The 23,573-nt window shown below is 44.5% G+C and overlaps 1 protein-coding gene across 9 annotated transcripts in view; it reads right to left on the bottom strand.

The window, feature by feature from the left end:
- Cdk5rap2 (CDK5 regulatory subunit associated protein 2) overlaps window positions 1-23,573 on the bottom strand; it is a 183,163-nt gene that overhangs the window by 123,399 nt on the left and 36,191 nt on the right. For 5 of the 9 annotated variants that reach the window (XM_038334749.1, XM_038334754.2, XM_038334753.1 and 2 more), the window contains exons 6-11: window positions 18,728-18,887; window positions 15,672-15,826; window positions 9,839-10,001; window positions 8,769-8,822; window positions 7,813-7,932; window positions 4,310-4,402 (exon numbers count right to left, since the gene is read on the bottom strand). In XM_038334749.1, coding sequence (XP_038190677.1) covers window positions 4,310-4,402; window positions 7,813-7,932; window positions 8,769-8,822; window positions 9,839-10,001; window positions 15,672-15,826; window positions 18,728-18,887 — 745 coding nt within the window. Of the gene's footprint in view, window positions 1-4,309; window positions 4,403-7,812; window positions 7,933-8,768; window positions 8,823-9,838; window positions 10,002-11,353; window positions 11,460-15,671; window positions 15,827-18,727; window positions 18,888-23,573 lie in introns of those variants that run through there. The other 4 variants (XM_038334751.1, XM_038334757.1, XM_042055347.1 and 1 more) reach the window with 2 other exon arrangements.

Genomic DNA, 23,573 nt, shown 5'->3' with positions numbered 1-23,573 from the left:
TAAACTCAAGAAGCAAAGGCCAACAATGCCTGCAAAATGCTCATCGTCAACAAGGAGTTAAACCATGACCATGAGTAAATGAAGCTCAGTGCTAAGTGACTAGTCTATCACCACACTGCCCGTAATTAAATCTGGAATTCAAATTATTCCCAGCCTGTGTTCTTCTCTGGCACAGCACCATATGCCCTCACCAGTAAAGACTCTAATTAACACCAATGAAGTGGTAAGAATAAAAACAAGAAGACTAAATTTGAAGAGGAAGCTAGAGAAGGGCATCAGTTAGTGGACTGTTAAACAGTTATTGTTCACAGTTACCAAGTGGTGGAAGTTCTGCAGGATTATTGCATGAACAATGACGGCAAAACCTCCTTAAATATCCAGCCTCTAAGAACTCAAATGCACACATTCAACTCATTTCATAGAAATACTTTCCATGTTAAATTTTCCTTAAACGGGCCCTTGAAAAACTTCCCTAGCAGGTTCTTTCACCTTTTCCTGAATGAAGCCCAAATGGCAAATATTTGGCCCAATTACATGTGGCTTAAGGTCAAATGTAAAACTAGTCAAATTATTCTTGCTCAGTATAAAAGAATTTAAACGCCTGGACCAGTTTTAGCTATATGGCTTAGGAGATATTACCTTGGAAGACTGAATAAGGAGATGCAGAAACATATATGTGAGTTGACAATTATTTCAATATGAAAATTAAAAAATCTGAGGAGATCCAGACTATGCTGCCATGGCAAGAATGTTAAAGAAAAGATTATAGAAGAAATATTTAATGGCCCAGTACAAATCTGTAATCCCAGATACTCAAGGAATCAAGGCAGGAGAATCACTTGAGCCTAGGAGTTTGGGATGAGCCTGGGCATGGTGGTTTGAATGATGATGACCCCCAAAGGCTCACTGGTAGTAGCATTAATAGGAGGCATGCCCCTGTTGGAGTAGGTGTGGCCTTGTTGGAGAAAGTGTGTCACGGGGGTGGGTTTGAGATCTCACATGCTCAAGTTAGGCCCAGTATAGCTTTATCTCTTCCTGCTGCCTGTCAGTCCAGATGTAGAGCTTTCAGCTCCTCTAGCACCATGTCTGCCTGCATGCCACCATGCTACTGCCATGACAATAACAAATGAAACCTCTGAACCTATAGGCCAACACCAATTAAATATTGTCCTTTATAAGAGCTATTGTGGTCATGGTGTCTCTTCACAGCAATGCTTACCATTACTAAGACACTGGGTAACATATGGGAATGCCAATCTCTTTAAAAATAAAATAAAGAGAAAGAAGCTGGGGAGATGTTTCAGTTAGTAAAGTGTTTGCTCTGCAGGCACGAGAACCAGAATTCAATCCCACATAAAAGCTAGAAGCAGTTTTGCACATCTGTAAGCCTAGAACTAGAAAGGTAGAGACAAAGGATCCCTGGGGCTTACTGGCCAACCTAGTTAAATATATGACCTCCAAGTTCAACAAGAGACCCTGCTTCAAATAATTAGATGGAGAGAGACAGAGGATGTTGACCTCTGGCCTCCATGTATAACCACATACATATATGCACACACACACACACACACACACACACACACACACACACACAATTTTGTTTAACTTTTTAAAGTTTTTGAGTGTGTATGTGCATATATGCATGTGTGTGAAGGTATCAACAGTGAACATACTTAGAGGTGAGTCTGCTGATAACTGTTGTGGAATAATTTTTGTACACTGAAGATGTATCACTCTGATTGGTTTAATAAAAAGGTGAATGGCCAATAGCTAGGCAGGATTTCCAGGCTGAGAGGATTCTGGGAAGAAGGCAGAGATGCCAGGGATGCAGAGGAAGCAGGATGGGCACTTCAGAGATGAGGTAATAAAGCCACAAGGCAGAAAGTAAATTAATAGAAATGGGTTAATTTAAGTTATAAGAGCTGGTTAGGAAAAAGTCTAAGCTATCAGCCAGCTTTCACAATTAATGAATGGTAAGTCTTGTCAATATTGGGGAGTTGAAGGTCCCAATGAAAAAGTTCAAATACAGGTAATTTCTATTACTTTCTTTCTACTACTTTAGGTATACCTTCAATAAGTGTTTCTACTTTCACAACTGGAGGAGAATGCCATTTCCTATCCATAAATAACTTTGAGTGGGTAAGAAGAGAACCAGCCAGCCCACACTGTAACCTGATACAATCACACCTGTAATCTGAAGTTGAGTCTGTGCATCTGTACCTTGGCAGCCACTCTAAGAATTTAAATATCACCTGCTGCTGCTTTATTGTCAAGTTTGATGTCAAATCAATCCTATGACCTTTGTCTTTTTTCTTTTTAAGAGGCATTTTATTTTTAATTATATATATTATATATGTCTGGAGGGGTCATTTATCCTCAGAGACCAGAAGAGGGTTTCAAATCTCCTTGGAGCTGGAATTACAGGTACTTATAAGTTGTCCTACCTGGGTGCAGAAAACCAAACTCATGCCCTCTGGAAGAACTGCAGGTATTCTTAGCCTCTGAGCTATCTCTCCAGCCCCCAAAATGGCTTTTTAACTGAGGCTGCAATTAGTTGAAATCACAACACACCTCAATATGTCCTTTTACATCAAAGATACACACTTAAAAGTCAGTGCAACACTGAAACTACATATACCTCAGATGAAGCATGGTACAAACATGCAGTGCTTACTCACGGGTAATCAGACCAGGATAAAGGACATGCTTTGCAAACGCTCTTGCCCTCACAAACGCTCGGAAGGTCAAAAGCATACCAATTTGGGTGAAGCATCAAGAGATGTCATTAGACTTGCCAACCTGATACACAACATACAGAGTTTCAGCAATACCTGATTTCTGTGTACTACAGACAAGGATCCGGCCCATGCAGCTATTGAGAGACCTCACTCTACATGTACTGCATTTTGACCAGGAGCAAGGGTCAGTAAATCACTAAATGCATGCAGTTTGCCTGAGTAACAGTCAAGTTTATAAGGTTGTTTTTTCCCTTTAAGCCCCAATATAACAAGGAAAAGTAAACTATACTAGAGCTCATAAGGACTGGACTCTGGCTATCAACTCCTACCATTTTTTAAGCAAGTGAAAATATTGATGGTTTTCCAAAGAATTTGGTCTTTAAAACGTGTTATTTAATAAGCAAGGGGGGAATGGTGTAAAATGTAAGCTCAGCTCAATTTCACCATCTGCTGTCAAAACAGCAGAAAAAGCAAATCTGAGATCTGAAAAGCAGAGATCTGTCTATGCTGCAAGCATCCATGATTTAAACCAAATTACTGCAATTATTCTTTCTGGGAGCCAAAGCTCTGCAATAGATAAGGCAAGAGGTATGAATCTTGGAAGTCAAATAGCCCTAAATCAGACTAAACATCTACCCGACCACAAGAAGCACCCCGGTGCAGGGTCGGGAGGAGTGTTTAAGCAAGGATGGACTTAACCCGATGATGAAACCTCACGGATTCCATATCAGTAATAGGCTTACATACATTGTATAGGCAAACTAGAAACATGGAAGGAAAATATTGAAATAATTAAAAGCACAAAACTAAAATTTGGAAAAGAGAGGGACTATCATGAAGATGGGTGGGAGGCAATCTTGATGCACAACAAAGAGATCGAAGGAAGGCATCGAAGTCTGGACCACAAGTTCAGAAAGCAGCAGGAAGAAAGAGGCAGCCAGAGAGGAGGAGCAAATAACTCCAGGCTGTGGAGTGCCAGGAGCCCTGGGGTCAAATTCTGGCCCTGCCACTCATCAGTGTGGTGACCCTGAGAAGGTCACATTTCTAAACCTGAAGTTCAATCAAACAAGGATATAACAGTGTTTACTTCAAATGTTACACAGATAAAGGGGATAATCTTCAGACAACATGTAGAAGGGTTGGGCACAAAGTATGTGTTCAAAGGGCTGTTATTAGTTCTAACTGTTGAATTTAAACCCTGACTCTACCACCTGTTAGCTGTGTGACACTGAGTAGGTTGCATACCCTCAACGAGCCTCAAAAACCTCACAAATACAAGGATACAATAATTATTTCTTAAGAACTTTGAAAGTAAAATGAGATGTTATCTATAAGTAAAGTCAGCACTCCCAAATACCAGAGTGGCTACCACCACCACCACACTGAGAGGCCAGAAAAGCTCCCAAAACTGGTGGAAGGCCAACCTTTAATTAGATTCAACTAATTCTATCACTAAAGACCACTGATGGCTCCCCTATTAAACTCTCCTAGTTTCCCTTCAGTTTGCAAAGTCCAGGCCTCTCTTGGAATGAGGACCTGAGAGAGTGACTTACACTAATGAAAACTCTTACCTGGAATTTTGTGGCCTGTGTTATCAAGGGAGCCTCCCCAGGTTTGGTGAGAGCAGCAGCGAGCTCTTTGATTTCGGAGTTAAGTTTTTCAACCTGGAAAACAAAAAATGTCCACCACATACATAGCTGGGCTCTCCTTCCTACGCAACCCACATGCTACCCCAACGTAGAGTGCTCAATAGAGAGAGACACAAGCTCTGAGGGACATTTCTGGTTTTGCCATTTTATAATTGGGCGGCTTACCCTCTGTTCTTCTTTTTTTAAAAAAAAAAAAAAAAAAAAAAAAAAAAAACATGCTGATCCCAGTTCCCCCTCCCTCCCATCCTGTTCCACCCACCTTCCCCTTCCCCCACCCACATCTGTTCCTCTGAGAATGTAAGGCCTCCCAAGGGGAGTCAACAATTCTGTCACATCACCATGTCATTGAGGCAGGACCAAGGCCCTCCCCTGGTGTCTAGGCTGAGTAAGGTTTCTCAGATCATTCGTTGGGGATTGCTCCTGGTCCCACTGCCAGGGACCCCACAAACTGCCCAAGCCACACCTGTCACCTGCTCTTGGGGGGGGGGGGGGGCTAGATGAGTCAAACTAAAAGAAATCAAAAGAGATGACAAAGGCTTACCCTCTGAGACTTAATCCCTCACCTGTTGCCAAGGTCTACATAAAGTCAGAGTATGTCCCCCAAGTGTCAATGAATCAGAAACCTGATCCTCCATGCGGCAATGTTAGGAGGTGGGCTTTCAGGAAGTGAATAATAGTGAGAGGTCCTTGGGTACTTGGAACATGCTCCTGGAAGGTTCTGGAGGAGCCCAATCTCAGGCTTCATCTGATAACATGACCTGCCCCTCTTGCCTGCCTTTCTGTTATCTGCCACTAGACCTTCATCAGAGGTTGAACACATCAGACAGTGTGATCTTGAACTATAAGCATCAGAAAAAAACGAGTGAAATGAACCTCTTTATAAAGCTACCCTGCCTCTGATATTTCATTATAGTAAAGAAAAACAGACTAATCCATGATGAACACCACTCATCACTATGGTGTTATTAGTGCTAAATGAGGTACTGTACATTGCGGTTAAAATAACAGGCATTCCTACTATCACTGCCTACTTATATGGCTTATCCAATAACTGTGTGGCTTCTCCCAAAATTTCTCAACTTCTCTACCCTGAGATGTGCCATGAACTCTGACCATTACACCTTGGAACTGCTCTACTACAAGTGTCAACACACACTGAAGGTGTCTTGCTCCAGCTAGCCCCCGTGCATCACAGGAATCATAGCTCCTAAGGTCAAAGGCCAAATTGCAACTGCAGCTGACACTGCACTCCCTCAGCTTCTCAGCACCAGTTTTCTACTTCTGCAACCATTCCTGCGGTCCCCTCTGCGTATGCCCCATACCTGAACTCATAATATTCCTTATAGTCTCATCCTTGGCTTGTTTGCTTGCTTGCTTGCTTTCTTGCTTGTTTGCTTCCTTCCTTCCTAGACTATGCTTTCGCAGGATATATTGGTCAACTCTCAGAATTTTAATTCATGACTAAATACAAGTGATTCCCAAGTCTATTGCATTGGGCCAAGCTAGCCCTCTGTCCCCATGCTTCAGGCTTGTACTGTTCTCTGCCTCCAAACCAGGATGACCTCTACATTCCTGGAGGCCAATGCTCCTGTCAATGACATACTCTACTCTCTATGCTCTGAGCCACGGCAGTGTCACCACATCCTGGTCACTTCAGCTAGACATCTACAGTCACCTTGACTGCTCTACTCTTAATCCTTAAATCCAACCACCAGATTTTCCAGAATTATTTCTATTTTTTAATTATTCCTAATCTTATTTCTTGAATACAGTCCTCTTCCTCCATCTTACTTGCTGTGACCTGTGTTCTAATAAAGATTTTCTTGGTTCTTGCCTGAGTGACTCACATTTAACTCCATTCTCTGTCACCTGAAATCATTCTTCAAATACAGCCAGATGCTTCTAAAAGGTAAAAATGTGATCACCCTTTCTGCTACTGAGCCAATGTACCCCCTGCAACAGTTGATGTGATTAGTCACCACTCTTGGGCCCTTTGCAACACATCCAACATCTACAGTCTCATTTAAATTGTGCACTTCGTTCCCTGGGAACCCCAGACCATTTCTGGTGTCACACACCACAGACTTTGCCATTGTTCTCTCCAAACTGGCCTCCCATCTGCATCTCTTCCTCGGCCCTCTCACCATTAAGTACTCTGCTCAGCAACTTCTCCTCTAAGCACCACCCACTCCCTACATCCACCCTAATCAGGACCAGGTTTTCTCCTCTCTGCCTCCCCACCACCTGCACTTCCCTCAGTTCCAACACCCATTACTCTGACTTGCCAATCACATAGGAGAAGAGCTGGGTCTCTTTGGTGAGTGAGGGCCTTTGTTAATCATTAAGATCCAAAGACTTCATTCAGTACCAAGTGACAAGAAAAGAGCCTTCAGCCACCACATTGGATCCCAAAGGCAACAAGGCTTTTTGCTTCCCAGCCACAGTCTTGTTTCCCAAATCCCTTCATGTCCAATTTCAGTTGTCTTTCAGAAGAGTCGGTCTGTAATCTCCTTCAGGGCAGTCACTAACTAGCCACATGACTGGATAAGTCTTAAAAGAGCCTCTTGAAATACAGCTGAAGTTTAAACCATTGGTTGTTGATTTTCATTAAATTCAGTAGCTGCTCCTTAAGCAACTTCTGTCCTAGTCAGCAACTGCAACCCCACAGGTACCAATAGTGTTTAAGCCCCAGTGGCCTTAGCCAGGCAGGAATTCTGTTCCCTCAGGCACCAACACTGTCACAGCTGCTAAAGGGAACTTTATCTAGATCTCTATCCCTCTACAGAACCAGGATTCAAAGGTTGAGGTAAAATTCTGCTTGCTCAGAGAGGCTGAATAGCAAGCAGCTAACCTCTTCTTCTAGCTTGCGGCTTCTGCAAAAATAGAGCATCATCCTGCTCAACCCCTACCTAATGACCCTAGCTTCACATGGTTCCTCCTTACCACTTCCTGTCAGCTAGCTGCTGACTCAGTCTCCAGATCCCAGGTTAATTTTATTTAATCACACAAATGTGACATCTTTGCATCATTAAACAAATACTCCACAGTATCAACAAATGTAACACATCTTAAACTAATATTTCACAACATTTGGTGCTGAGGGAAGAAATACTAAACAACTCACCATTGCCTTCTTCACTGATTACATGTTGAAATAATTATGTTCATATACTATTAAAATCAACTTACGTCTCTGCACCTTTGTCAAATGTGGCTTACTAAAAACTTTAAAAAAATATGTCTTATTCATAATTAGTTACGGACAGCATGAACTACAGTCTGCCACAACTCCAACTGACTGAAAAACTCACTTCCTGTACTATCCAGAACTTACAAACTTTCTATCTAAAGCTACAACTTCAGGAGAAGACAGGCAAGCCACAGAAACTAAGAAAGAAAAATCCCACTTCACTCCTCAGACATACCTCTTTTTCCTTTGATTTTAATGCCATGGTTAGGCCCTGAATGGCCTTATCCCTCTTTAAGCTATTTTTCTTCTCTGTAGCAATTTCTCTTTCCTTCTCTCTCAGGTCCTCCTGAAGTGCCTAAATTAGATTAGAAAAAGATTCACGAAGTTGATGTGTTCCAACCAAAATGCACTGTAAATATATCTTTAAGAGCACACTCAAATGCAGTTATTCTATCTTATTCCTGTCAACCTGTGATTAATGTTTCCTAGTCTAGCCGAATGCTGTGGCATCAGCTCCCAGTTACTGTGTTACTGCTCACGGCAACAAGGCCGGGTGAAAGGAAGGGGATCTGATCATTTGAGAAGCTGACAGCTATTCCTATGGGAAGGACTCCAGTGCCTTCTAAAATCTGAATATAGTCACATCAGAGTCTTCGAGACTGCAGCAGGTTATTTGGAGGAAATAACAGATCATTAATTTCATTCCTTAATGCTACAAAAGCTGGCAGAGAGTTTGGTTTGATGGGGACTGAGCCCTGCATTTATAGTCTGAGTTCATGTCTTAAGAAAATCACTGCTGCCTCCCTCCTGGGCTGTTGTGAGATCAGATGAGATAATAGATGTGAAAGTACTTTCTAAGCTGGCAGGCACTGTACAAATTGCAGCTGTTGTGACTAAGGGCCCTTGGAGCCCAGCTGCTGAATCAAACAGGCAGATTCCTCCCTCCAGCTATGGGATCATGAGCAAGTGCCTTCACCTTTCTGAGCCTCAGCTACTACATCTACAACCTGGGAATGAGAGTCATGACAAGGACAGAGGAACTACTTCTTCTGTGCTGGTTACATCACTGGGACTCGGTGGCATCTGATCAATGGCAGCTCTTGTCACAAAGAATTATCTGTTGCACTCAGAATAAATGAGAAGTAAGAGGAGAAAAAGTTTTCAAAGCAGTCTTAAAATGAATCAACATACCTGGATCTTTGCTTCCCAGTGATTTCTCTCCTTCTTCCATTCCCTCTGTGCAGCCTAGGAAAAGGTATTCATGAGTGAGCAGAAAGAGAAGTTCCAAAGAAGGCTTTCCCACAGCCATCTGAGTGAGCACCTCACACCTCACTCCCCTCCACTGCTGCATACCTCATTAACACAAGTTAATTAACATTAACTCCTTCATAGTCTGACATGGTTTTAGGGAGGAAAAGTGTGAAGCAGCTGCCCACAGTTTGACTGTGACTCTCACGGAGTAAACAGGTACTTCGGAAGAAAAGGTAAAGGGCCCACTAGAAAACAGCCCGGGAGTTGAAGTGGCAACCCCATTCCAAATGAAAACTAACCAATGAAGCTAAAGAATCTGCTCCTGTCACAAGGACAAGGACCCTGCTTCAAAAAGAAATCACAACCTTTCTGGAGCTTCAAGAACATACCCTGATGTGGACAGACCATGCAGCAGACTTCCTCCACCCAAGGAGAATGGAAGGTCAACAAAGCTTGCCCTGGAAGTCACAAGACCAAGAGGAGTCCAGGAGATTTGGGCCCAGGGTCTGACAGCCCACTTCTTAGAACCTGGAGAGATGACTGATCTAAGGCTGGTCCTAACTCAGTCAGGGGATCACATCTCTACTTGGCCAAAGGGCTGGGACGCTTGAGCAGGGCAGGATACTGAACATCTCATATGCTGCCAGGCCCAGAACCAGTCCCCTTCCCCCACAGACTCTGACGTTTCACACCAAATATGGACAACAAGCCAGGCTCTAACAACAAAGGAAAAGAGGACATGAACAATGCACCACAGGTTTACACTAAGAAAGCCCTAAGGATGAAAATGAAGCCCCAAGGTGACAGCAAATTAACACATGGTAAAACACAGATGCAGAACTTTAAGGCACATGAACAAAGGCAGCCCCTAACAAAGGTGGATCCTGCAGATTCCTCACCTGACAGAGAACTTGCATGTGGAAGTTACTGTGCTAACCGTGCAGACTGAAGAGTGCCCCACTTCCCATAGTCTGATATGCTCCCCCTCCTGCTGTGCCCTGTCGCCTCACCTCAGCGTCTCTCTCCTTTGCTTCCCTCAGAGTGGCACAAAGTCCTCGGAGTTCTCCAGATGACACATTCTCGTCAGGAGATGCCATCTGAGATTTCTCCTCTTGAAGGCACTGAATTAAAGCTTCTTTGCTCTTCAAAGTCAGCTTCAACTCCTCAATCAGTCTAAAAGAGAACAAAATTTAAATATTAATTCTGAGCTGCTCTCTTAGCTCAGTGGAGCAGGAGGAGGTAGGAAGCCGGGCCAGACATCTTCAAAGTAGATGTGTCCGATGAATGCGCACAAACAGAACTGCATTCACTCACAGGTCACAGAGCTTGGGCCAGAATTTATGGGATGTTAATGAGTCCACGTGTCTCTAGCCTCCTCCAGGAATTTAGCTCTGAGCTGCACCTGGGCTGGTCAAGTCATGCACTTGCTCAGACCTGCAGCATCCCTCACCAGCAGAAGCAGACCACTGAGTAAGAAATCCCCTCTCTGAAAGAAATCTGTCCCTGAAGTCTAAGCAAACAGCCAATCAAGAGCTGTTTGTGTGGATGTGGATTTAAAAAGTGGGGATATCTCTCCACAGCTAGCAGACAATGCTTAAAAACACACATCTCAAGCTAACAGTCAGACTTCGGGATAAGGCATCCAGGCACCAGGCTCTTAGGTCATAACAACCCAGTTTCATCCTGATCCTGATAAGTACTCAGCAGCTCACAGACAGCCCCTCAATACCTTTGCTTATGTTATCAATACCTTCTGCCCAAACCCCTTCCTATCCTTCCTGATAAAACCAGAGTTCCTTAACTGCACCTTCCATCTCTGAGTTGAGAGAAACTCTACAAACATAACGCCCTCTAGAAGATGTGAACATTTCCCTCTTTGGAACCAAACTCAATGTGCTTGATTAAGCTGCTCTGTGATCAAACTAAGTCATTCTACTTTTCTAAGCCTGTGTTGGACAACTTAAAAAAAGTACACTTCTGACATACAACTGAAATCAACAAATGACAGCTGGCATGCTACTTGTGCATGTGGGGTGTGTGTGTGTGTGCATGCACACACGCATACATGTACTTTGTATATGACTGAAATCAACAAATGACAGCTGGCATGCTACTTGTGCATATGTGTGTGTGTGTCTACACACACGTGTGCTTGTGATTTGTATACGGCTGAAAACAACAAATGACAGTTGGCATATTGCGTGCGTGTGTGTGTGTGTGTGTGTGTGTGTGTGTGTGTGTGTGAGTGTAGAGGTCAAAGTTCAATGTCCAAATTTTTTTCCTCGGTTGTGTTTCCACCTTATTTTGTCTTTGCTGGGCTGGCTAGGAAGCCAGCTCCAGAGATCCATTGGTCTCACTGCCTTGCAATGCCAGGATGCATATCGTCACATCCAGCTTTTCATGAGTGCTGGAAATCAGAATTCACATCCTAGTGCTCAAATGACATGCATTTTATCCAGGAAACTATGTCTCCAAAACCAGCCCTGCCTGTTAAATATTCAACATTACTTTGTTGGAAGACTCACCAAAGAGTTCTTTGTTACCTAAGCCTAGAAAGCAACATAGTTTTGTATAGTAGAGGCCTGGAGATTTGGCAGAGCTGCCCTCCTGCAGCACGTGGCTTCCCTGAAAACGCTGAGGTGAGGAGGGTGACTCAGACAGCAGAAACACATAGCAGTGCACTGGAAGCAGAGCACCATGGGATCAGCTTCCTGGCTCAGAAACCTGGAAAAAGGCGCAATACTGCCCTCTAGGGGTTCAGCTCTGATATAATCAATAAGCAAATGGAGAGCAAAAACTAAACAAATATAAGTTTAAAAAAGAAAGTGGGAGCCTGAACTTAGAAAATTAAAGGTGGCTCAGCCCATCATGTGGAACAGAAGTCTTGAACCAGTAAGACACCCACAGGCGTTACGTCTTTGGGATCAAGAACAGTGAGAACTCACTCTTCTGTGAAATACAATATTTTAAATGCCAGCAACGAATCCAGGCTTTTAAACATACTATTTAGTTTGAAGAAAACCTATCTATTGGCTATAGTCAACCTAGAGGGCTCCCAAAATGATCACCTTCAGATGCAGACAACTCAATACCGAGTGAGGCTAAAGAAACTAAAGTAGGGAAAATAATGACCCTTTGAAAAAGATAGTAAGACTCCAGGAAGACACTGGCAGTGCCCATGCAAGTAGAGGCCAGCCCCCAAGATTCACCAGCTCGCAATGCCTAACAGCAGGTTCCTCCGTGTGGCTGATCAGATCCATGTCACCTGGATATAACTAATGACCCTGGCTGCTGTGCTGAGCTAACCTTGTGACCTTGATTTAAATAAGGGCTAAGTGAGATTTTGTTCGTAGAGATTTTCCAAATGGTTATATTCTAAGGGAAAAATCAAGGTGACATCTAGCTGCCAGTCTCTGGGAGTTTAACTGGGACACCTTCACTGCAGAGACTGAAAAATTATTGACCTGCAAGCCAAGTTTCTATACTTATCTACCCTGACCTGTGCACATGCCAGGAAGACGCAGCCTTCAGCAAGAACCCAACCTGACCATCCATATCCATGGAGAAGCCGTCACATGGACCAGTCTCCACACCCTCCCAATGGCCTCTCCCCAAACTAACAAGGAGCCAAGCTTAAGCAGCACACCCTGGTGATCTACATGTGCAGGCTTTGTACACGGTGTGCAGACTCTGTGACTTTTCACATGCCAACTCTACATGGGAACTTCTAGGACTGAGAGGATTCCTATGCCGAAGGCCAGAGCCCTAAATCCATCTCAATCAAAATGTTTATTGGGACATATCTGTCTATTCTACATAATCAGAGCCACTTTTCTCTATAATAGTATCAAATGCATGTACAAAGCATGCTCATTGACTCATGAATCTTCATTTACTCCAATGCCAGCCTGAATCTAGAAACCCACACCTCAGCTTGCCCACAACCTCTGGTCCTCAACTCCCCTCGGCTCCCCTCCCCTCGCCAACACCTCCAGCCTCCTAACCTCCCCTAGCATTCACTTCTACTTGCCCACACCTCCCTTTGCCCTCCCCTCACCCATACCTCCCTCCCTGGCCTTCCCTTCCCTTCCCCCTCACTTCTGCTTGCCAGGACCCCCCCCCCCTTACTCATACAACCACTTGCCTGCACCTCCACTCACCCTCCCCTCCATTTGCCCCCACTCCACTTGCCCCCTCCACGCACCCTCCCCTCCCCTCCACTTGCCCCCCTCCACTCATAGATGCTCACAGACGCTAGAGCTCCTGTCCTAACTGGAAGCATCATCCTCCCATTTCTGCCTCAAAAGACTTCCTCATTGCTCCTCTTCCTCCAAAGTGAGTAAACTGTACCACCTGTCAGCCACTCATTCTCAAAACTGGAAGAGGGTAAAGTACAGACTTTTCCCTTCGCTAACAAAGCCCTTAAAGCCCACTCTGTCCATTTCCCCTTCTAGCACCACCTGTTCACCTCCATCCCATCCCAGACTTTCAGTCTCAGCTGTCACCATCCATCTGGATGTCTGCACCAACATGAGAGCCCTGTGACATTACATCTCCACCGCAAGCAAAGAACTGCAATAAATAAAAATCTAATCATGTAGCTTCCCCAAGCTCCCCCCCCCATTAACTCTTCAATGGATATTCCCATGCCCTTCAGATGAATCGATTCTTCTACAAGGCCCAGTGGCCTGTCCAGCATATCCACACTGTTAATATATTATATATATACACTACCTCCCTGTTAATTAATTAGCAGTCACAACTGTCAGAACTGCTCCATGATGCTCACAATCAAGTAAACCTGAGACAGTCACCAAACAGTGTACCATGCCTGTGTCATTTACCACACTTCACGCCACCACATATCATCTCACATAGTCACAACAAGGTTAGCCCAGTGCTGTTGTGGGACCATGGCCTGGATTCTGTCAATTATATTTTAAATAAACACTGATTGGCCAGTAGCAAGGCAAGAAGTGTAGGCAGGATAGCCACACAGGAAGAACAGGCGGGTCAATGAGAAATGGAGAATTCTGGGAAGTAGGAAGCCCAATCCTCCACAATCGTGACCAGCCACAGAAGAAGCAAGATGTGACTGCCTGGCTGAAAAAGGGACTGAGCCATGTGGCTAACACAGATAAGAATAATGGGCTAATGTAAATTATGAGAGTTAATAAGAAGCCTGAGCTAATTGGCCAATCAGTTTATAGTTAATGTAGATCTCTGTGTATTCTTTGGGACTTAACGATTGCGGGAAACAGGCAGAACAGAAAACCTCAGACAATACAGCGCAGTATTTTTATGGAATAGACCATAGTCGCACTAACTATTGACACAACTGGCTGCTTTTTAAATCTTACTCTGTTTAATTCATCAATTAAACTCTAAGACAGATATGTAAGTATTGGGGTGGAGGTGCACAGCAAGTGAAGGCTGAATACAGTCAGGTTTGTCTTGCTTCAGTGAACACCTACTTAACATGAGAGGCTTCTCTTGGACCCTTCACACTGATTTTGTAAACAGTAACAAGAAACCACTGTTTGCCCCATCCAGTCCTGACTCTTCTCTTCGTGCCTTCCACTCTAAATAGCAGGGTAGCACTGAGTCAAAAGTAAAGACAAACAGAACTGGGGCACAAAAACCTAAACAGCTAGGCAGGCTGACATACCCTGTAAACTCTCTGCACTTGGGGAGAGAGTGGTAGGGACATCAGGAGTTCAAAGCCAGCCTCTGCCACACAGTGAGTCTGTGCCAGCCTGGGCTTTAACTAGCTAAAAAATGTGGCACAAAAACCTAAACAGCTAGGCAGGCTGACATACCCTGTAAACTCTCTGCACTTGGGGAGAGGGTGGTAGGGACATCAGGAGTTCAAAGCCAGCCTCTGCCACACAGTGAGTCTGTGCCAGCCTGGGCTTTAACTAGCTAAAAAATGTGGTGGGACACACCATTCCACAGGGCACTGAGTGGCTGAGAAAAGAAATCACAGGCAGAACCCTCTGGAGGAGAAAATTCACTCAGGGACAGTGTCATCCAATTCTATACAGGTGTGGCTCTTCAGCACCAATGTTAGCAGTGTGTCTCCACTGTCTTAACTCTACCTCCCACTTAGAGACAACAAATAAGATAAGACAATCAAAATGTCACAAGATAATTTCAACTTCTTCTTAACAGGTTTTGTCAAAAGTTTGGCTGCAGGATATAGTGGTCATTAGAGTAGGCCTAACAGCCCTACTGCCCATCCATTTCTCTGACACAGCACCACACAGTTTATTCACAATGCACTGAAGAACTCTGTATTTGATCTACAATGCTCTTTGTTCTATAATGCTGCTTAATTTCAGCCTGTAGCCAACATTAAAAACCATGATGGGAAACAGATCACACAAAATTCACTAGCAGTTGTTGTGGGGACATCACCACTTACTTACTTGTGGAAAGAACCACCAGAGCAATTTCCCTCTGCTAGGACCAAGCAAAACTAGGTTTCTCCTGAATCCATGGCTTGCTTTACCTCATGGGTAATACGAACCTCAGGTCCATAGGGCTGCTTTGGTCTACCAGGTCTACCAGGAAGCTGCAGCCAAGCTAAACACTAGACTTAGGGTCTCAGGGCCCCTTTCTAACATGAACTTGTCTAGTGACCACCTCTCGCGGGCACTACTATCTTGTTTCTGTTTCTCTCATGCCCAGTTTTCTATCTTGCTATCTAAATACACTCCAGGAAGGTAGCCCACTCTAGAGAAGAACAATGACAAATCGGCGGAGGGGGGGCGGGGGAGGAAAGCTAGGTTCTCTCCCTCTCCAGATGAGGAGACCTGAGCTTCCCAGGGAGCAGATCCAGACCTGTCCTTGTCTTCCAGAGCCAGAGTCAACTCCAGGTCCTGCTCCTGCATCTTCTTCATCGCAGTGAGCTTGCTTTCCAAGCTGAGGCGAAACGCCTTCTCTGTTTCCGTCTCTGCAAAGGCCTTCTCCAGTTCTGCTTGGGCGGCTTTCACATCCTACAGTTAAATTAAATGCATTTGATGCAATTTTTCAATACAATTGGGAACATTTTGAAAGGAAATTGGATTAAAATATAAATATTTATGACTTTTTCTCCGGCACATTTCCCCTCCCTGAATGTACTATACATGGAAAGAATGTGTAATAAATATATTTGCCAGCCATTTTTCCCTCTTGTATCAGAAGAGTAATGGGCACTTCCAATGGAAAAGAGTCAACTCTACAAGAACTGTACTTTTGGTTTTGAAAAATCAGATCAATATTTACAGCTTCAATGAGAACAAGAAGAAATGCGCTTCTCAATACTAAACATGCATAAGTCCCAGAGTCACCCTAATCTCCATGCAAATTCATCCCACAGCCCACCGCCCCCCACTATTTCTTTTTAAGATAATGACTACACATTTCTAAAATGCATTTCTGTATCTCCAAGGTGATTTAAGTGGTGAAAAGCTCTATGCTTTTCCTGAGTGCTCAGAGAAGCCACCATGGAAATTATCTTCTAAATCATTTAGACCATGTGTCTGTTGGGGGAAGGCTCTGGTGCTCACGCAAGTGACCTGGAACAGGCCTGACTCTCCACCCACACAGACCACTGCCTCAAGATCACACCGCAAACATAAAAGTCAAGTAGAACTGGGTTCAAAGTGCAGCTCTCCTACGATGCTTGCTGTGTGACTTTGGACAGTCATTTGATCTCTGAGCCCCGGTTCTTCTTCCAGAAGACAGGATACCCAACATTCCATCAAGGAGCTGCTGGGAGACTGCCAACACCTGGCACCCAGAAGCTAAAGCCTGGCTTCTCTTCCCCTGCCCTTTCCTACTATCTATTTAAGAGGCTTGTCTGTCACTCCGTATTTCTTAGGCAGCAAACAATGATGCCTGTTATTTGCTGAGTGTCTACTAAATGCCAGGCTCTGAGCAAGAAGTCTTACATCACATTTGATCTTGACCTAACCCCAAAGTGTTGTGGACAGAGACAACAGAATGTTAGAGCATAAAATGTGGCCAGATCACCTGACCTTTACCACCTGTGTGACCTTCAGCAAATGACTTGGCCACTCTGTGCTTAATATTTCAGTATGTTTAAAAAAGAGAGAAAAAGAGAGAGAGAAGGAGAAATGGAAGTAGTTAGCACATAGGTTTCTCAGAAGGATAGTTAAGCACACAGGTGAGGCTTAGCAGGGGAACTCTGCCTCTGGGGAGGTCTCATAGCTTAGTATGTGTTCTTGTTACTGGAGCAAGCGATACAAGCTGGTGCTTCTATGTTCAATTCACACAGGCAGATGCTTCACCCAATGGGATAAATGCAGCAAGCTACAAAGCAGGAGCACTGGGAAGTACTCATGGGACAAACAAAGTGCTGCATCAAGAGGTGACAACTTTCTCAAGTGTCTTGATTAAAGGTGTGGTGGGTGGTGGTTGTGGTGACTTGAATAAGAATGCCCCACCCCCAACATCCCAATACTGTAGGCTCACAGATCTGAATGCTTGGTAACCAGGGAAAGGCACTACTGGAGACAGGGCTTTGTAGGATTTGGTGTGCTGTCACTAGAAGAAGCCTATTACTGGGGGTGAGCTTTGAGGTTTCAAATGTTCAAGCCGGGACCAGTATCTCTCTCTACCTGCCTTTCCAGATGTATAACACTCAACTACCTCTCCAGCACCATGTCCACTTTCATTCTTCCATGCTTCCTGCTATGATGATAATGGACTGAACCTTTGAACTGTAAACCAGTCCCAATCGAATGTTTTCCTTTATAAGAGATTTTGTGGTCAAGACGGGTGGTGGTGGTGCATGCCTTTAATCCCAGCACTGGGGAGGCAGAGGCAGAGGCAGAAGGATCTCTGTGAGTTTCAGGCCAGCCTGATCTACAAGAGCTATTTCCAGAACAGGCTCCAAGCTACAGAGAAACCCTGTCTCACAAAACCAAAAAGAGTTGTTGTGGTCATGGTGTCTTTTACAGCAAAAGAAATGCTCAGACAGTAGTATGTGCTTATAATTATTGTATTTGAGAAGCTGAAACAGGAGGATTGCAAGTTTGAGACCAAACTCTCTACCTAGCAAGTCCTGCCTCAAAAATAAATACATACCATAATAATTATTAACATATAGATCAGCCCAATCTAAATTCTGAAAGGCTCAAAATAGAAAACTTTCTGATTATCAACGTCTCAAAAGTAGAAAATGTCACACCCGACCTCATGTGATGGGTTGTAGTCAAACACAGCCAAGTTAAAATATTGCCCAAAATTCCCTAATTACATATATAATGCATATGTGAAATATAAGTGAATTCTGTGTCTAGTCTTGGAGCCCATCCCTAAGACATCTCATTAGTTATGTAAAAATGTTCAATAATAATAATAATAATAATAAACACAATCATAATCCACTTCCAGATCCAAGCCCTTCAGGAAAGGGCTACTCAAACTGTGGTTCTTAACACCAGCTTAAAATAGAGGAACACTGCCTGTGGTCCCATCCTTAAGCGGATGTTCCCAATTGGAGTCACAGCAGCTGCTGACAGAAGGAAGGGCACAGGAAGCTGTGGGGTCCACTAGAGAAGAGCAGCCACTCAGTTCTGCAAGATCCTGGACAGAGGCTGGCGACAGACAGGACAAAAGCCGGACTGGCAGGCAACAGTCGAGCAGCAGCAATCTGAGTGCGGCTTGCTCAGGGCTACACTCCTTCAGTGGGGCTCAGCAACCACCTGGGCCAGTTAGTACTTCTCTCTGTACCTCAGGGTCCTCACATGAAGGAGACAACCGGGTAGTTGTACGTTACAGGGGCAGAGTGCCTACAATGAGGCCAGACCCAGAGGACACCCTATAACTGCTGTGGAGAGGTGATGCTCATGGAGAAAGGAGGCCACCACACCCTCCCCAGGACTGACCTGTAGGTAGAGGTCCCTCGGCATCTCCAGACTTACTTCTTCTAGAAGATGTATCCTTTTTGTCAGGAGGTCTTCCACCTGCTGCACCTTCCTCCTTGCATCTTCTTTCACGCGCTGGACTTCAGAACCTCCCCCTTTGGTGAGATTCTCCACTGCTTTGCTGTAGAGAGGCAAAGGGCAGGCTGAGTCTGGGGCCTGTCTGATGACAACTTCCCCAGACCCAAAAGAGAAGGGGTGTTTGTCAGTCGTTCCTCCCATTTGCCTGAGCTAAGTTTCCTTTAAAAAAAAATAATACTTAGAATTCAGAAACAAGGGGGGTTACTTATCCCACAGGATATAATTAACATTTTAACACACAGCCTTTCAGGGCTCTACCTCCCCACACAGAACCATGTAGTGTATACTAGTGAACTAACCTGTACAGTGAATCACTAACTATGCTGAGAACACGCTTTAGAAAGTCAGTAAACATAAATCTGCATCATCATTTTAACGACTGTATCACTATATGGAACATACTTTATGAAGTCAATCTCTAAGCGGCTTCTGATGTACACATGTGACTAACACCAAGATCTAAGAAGAGGTGCCCGGTACTGAGAAAGTGCTCACTAAACATCAGTGTTGTGGCTTAATGGTTTCTAGGGACACACAGTAGAAAGGGAATCTCTGAGCCCAAGGGTAAGCACACAATTAATACTCCTGATGGCAGGGGCCAATTTTCCTGCTAGTACTCTTACACCACAGGTATAGAAGGTGGTACAGGAACCAATGGGCAAAGAAGCAGCATGCAACAAACAGATCTGTGAGGTTAGCATTTGCATGCCACACCTCGCACCAGCCGGAGGGCAAACGTTTTAAGTATGCCAAAATGGATCCAGCACACACTACGACTTAGGGTGTGAAGAGGGACTTGGGTGCAAGCACCCTGCACCTGGTACTGTGGTATTAAATGCCCAGGGCACTGGGCTGTGGCCTTAGAATGTTCTCTCTGTGGGACAATCAGGCAGGCATGACACTAAACCAGACACTGGGCCATGAACAATGATGCAGAAAGGAAGGTGCTGAGGTGCTGGCTGCAGCTGCAAGACTTCAGTCCTCACTGCATCCTCAATGGCTGCAGTCTCCAGAAGGAAAACTGAGGAAATGGCTCCACCTAAAGCTCAGAAAAGCTCTCAGAAAAATGACAGCAGAAAAATTAAACAAAACTCCTTGCCACTCAGTAGCTCACTCGACTCCAGGAGTATATAAGTTTCCCTAACCCAAAGTCGTGTAACCAGATGCTCACACTGGACCACGTGAACCATTCACCCAGAACAGGGCACCCAAAGGGCTATCCTGGCTCTCCAAGCTCCCACAGAAATCACCTGCAAGTAGAGCCCTTATTTATAGAGTTTTCCTTTCAGCAAGGCTTCAGAAAGCCATCACAATATCACATTAATAGAATTCAGTGTGAATAACTGAAAGGAGGAGTACCGGCTCGGGCTGGACAGATCTGCTTCTAAATTCTCACTCTATCCCAACCCCAGTGTGGCTCTGGGTAAATTTTCTAGCCTCAGTAAATTAGTTGTTACACCTCAGTCTCCACATGTGACAAATGAGATGATTACCTCTTGGAACTAATGGGCTACCACAGGGGTCCTCTGCAGGTTCCCCCTCCCACCCTGCTGTGAGGCCTCTCCTGTGAGGCCAGGACAGCACAAACCCTGCTGTGCTGCTGAGAGGCCTCCTGTCACCCCTCAGCTGGACTCTGAGCTCAGAACAGATCAGCCCCTGCCAGAACCTAGGCCAACATGCTCACTTCCTGATCACTGCCCTAAGTGTCCTCAGCCCCCACTCACTCAGCTCACTTCTGGGACCAGGGCCCTCTCCAGTTCACAGTGACTCGCTGTCATTTCCATCACTCCTCAAGGGGCATTAGCGATGACAAGAACTGTGGACTGCCTCCTCTCTTTCCCAAGCTGTAGACAAAGATTTTTACCTTTTTTGTATGTCTGAATGTGTGCTCGCACACATGTGTATGGAGGACAAAGGGTGACACTGTCTTCCATTGCTCTCAACCTTATTATTATTCTTTTTAAACAGGGTGTATCACTGACCCCGTAACTCCTTAAACATCAGCCCCATCTCCCCTGCCACCCCACCCCAGGTTACAAACACCTTTCCCAGATTTGACATGGGCGCTGGGAATCCAAACTCAGGGCCCTGTACTTCCACATCAAACACTTAGCCCACTTAGCACCCCTCCAGCTCCTACACAGCTGTTTCTGGTCCTGAATTCCTTCTACCTGGGTGCCCAGGATATTTTAGCCATGGGGCTTTATGGCGCCCTGTATGGCCCCTGCCCTCTGCTGCACTCTGGACTCCCTTCCATCAGCCCAGATCTAATCTTGCCATTTCACTGCCTGAATCACATATGCTGTCAAGAGCCTGTACAATTTTGAACAACTACTAGCATTATTCACTTTGTTTGTGTTTTAGTTATACCAATAAAATAAATTCACAATAATAAATGTTCCAACGTTTCATTTATCATCTTTGTATTTTACAGTTACTGTAGCAATAAAATTTATACTCAGCAGTATGGTACAATTTGCCTCTGCTAATGGAATTATTATTTTTTTGTTTGTGTTTTAAAGCTACAGAGATAAAATTTACTCCCAACAATATGACTGCTTTTGTTTTTAATGCCCCCTTATTGTAACTGATACACAGAACAATGGAAGACCAGTACACAAATATGTTTACTTCACATCAAGCCAGAGTGGGCTCAGGAGCTGCACCAGAGCCAACTTGCTACAGTTCTCCGGGTCTTAGCTTTCTCTTCACTCAAACAGGAAGACTGGCAGCCTCACACAACTGCCAAGCCCTGCACATACAAGTTTGGGACAAAGGAGGATCAGAACCAGTGCTTATTTTCTCCCTCTGCCATTTGTTTTTCTTTTGTAGAATCTGGGCTACAAGTACAGAACAGGCAAGGTCAGACCAAGAGTTGTACACCAGCTTTCCACTCAGTGTGAAAGAACCTTCCATAAACATTTTCCTTGTTACTATTTTTAATCTTCAACATTTCCTCTAGGTTATGTCCATTCAAATTAGAGTTGGCCTTTTCCTGTGGCAGAGCCCCATGTCCTACCCCTTCCCCAGCCAAAACTCAACTCAGAAAATGGCTAACAGCATTAAACTAACAAGACAACATCAACATCTACCATAGACAAACTGCTGGGCTTTGGGAAGTAGGAGCAAAAGGGAAAGGGCCATCAGCAGATATGAGGTAGATACTGAAAGGCCACTTAGATACACCATGCACACACTATGTCAATACATGAAAGATTTTTTTTTTAAAAAAGTGAGACTTGGGCTGGAGAGATGGCTCAGAGGTTAAGAGCATTGCCTGCTCTTCCAAAGGTCCTGAGTTCAATTCCTAGCAACCACATGGTGGCTCACAACCATCTGTAATGGGGTCTGATGCCCTCTTCTGGCCTGCAGGCATACACACAGACAGAATACTGTATACATAATAAATAAATATTTAAAAAAAAAAGTGAGACTTGACCTCTAACTTAAGTTCTGACCTTTCTAAGACCACAGCCCTTCTTTTTACAAGGCCTGATTCCCTCCTCTATAAAATCAGGGTCCTCCTTGAATAATGATATGCATGGACACGAAAGTGTTTAGACATGGAAAAGAGATTCCCATGTAGGATGGACACCATATGACAGAGAAGTTTATGAAAGAGGCAAGTGCAGGCTACAAGGATCCCTGTCTGAGTCTTTTAGAACAAGGAGAGGATGAGAAGGCACTGGGCTGGGAAAGCAAGGAAGGAAAGGCATCTGCTCAGAAGCTAGAATAAGAACAGTTATGGAACGTCTGGGTTGTTAGAAAGAGGTGGTAGAGAGCAAGCTGAAAATGTTCAGTCAATGTCAGCATCCATCGATAGAGCTCATGACTTTAATCCCAAAGAGCCTCTCCTTGTGTGGTGGTTTGAATAAGAAATACCCCGCATAGGCTCTTCTTGTACTTAAACACTTGGTCCCTGGTTGATGACACTGTTTGGGAAAGGTATAGAACCTTGCTGGAGGAAGAATGCCACTGGGGGTGCGCTTTGAGGTTTTATAGACTGGGAATAATCCCCCCCCCCTTTTTTTTCCTGTTCCCTGTTGGTGGATAAAAAAAATGTGATCAGTCAGCTTCCTGCTCCTGCCATGCTTTCCCTGTTATGATGAATGTTGTCCCTCCGGAACTATAAGCTAAAATAAACCTTTTCGCTGTCCAAATCACTTCTGTCAAGTTATTTTATCACAGCAATGGAACTGTGACTAATACATGCAACATCTCCCTTCTCACCGGTCACCAAGGTCTGGACTGTGTTTCCTAAGGCTCTTCCCATTAGCCTGCCACCCATGTCAGCACTCAGCTCATCTCTCCCACCTGCCTGGTTTCCTCACTGGTCTCCTGGCACCCTCACAATACCTCTTCCACCCAACATTCTGAATGGCCTTTCAAAAAGCAAACTCCGTACTTTGTCACTTACTTATCTAACCTTAGATAGAACAAAGACCAAAATGTCTAGCGCCTCTGCCCTCCTCCTATTTCCTCAGACTTCCCACAGTCTCTTCCTAGACACATCTCCATTTATGCATCCGCCTAATTCTACTGGCACCTCATGCTGCATGTCAAATGTCACCGCCACAGGCATACCTTTCCTCTGTTTTGCTGTCTACATATCTGCTACCACACCTACAAACTCTCACGACTCCCTTTCCCTTTACAGTTGTTCTCCCAACCTGCATCCATACATTTGCTAACGTAAATATCTCATCATCACCATTCCCAGAAGAATGCA

The sequence above is a fragment of the Arvicola amphibius genome, chromosome 6 (assembly GCF_903992535.2).
Source record: "Arvicola amphibius chromosome 6, mArvAmp1.2, whole genome shotgun sequence".
NCBI lineage: Eukaryota > Metazoa > Chordata > Mammalia > Rodentia > Cricetidae > Arvicola > Arvicola amphibius.
Note: the sequence above shows the minus strand (reverse complement) of the source record. Positions and strands in the feature narration are given on the sequence as shown.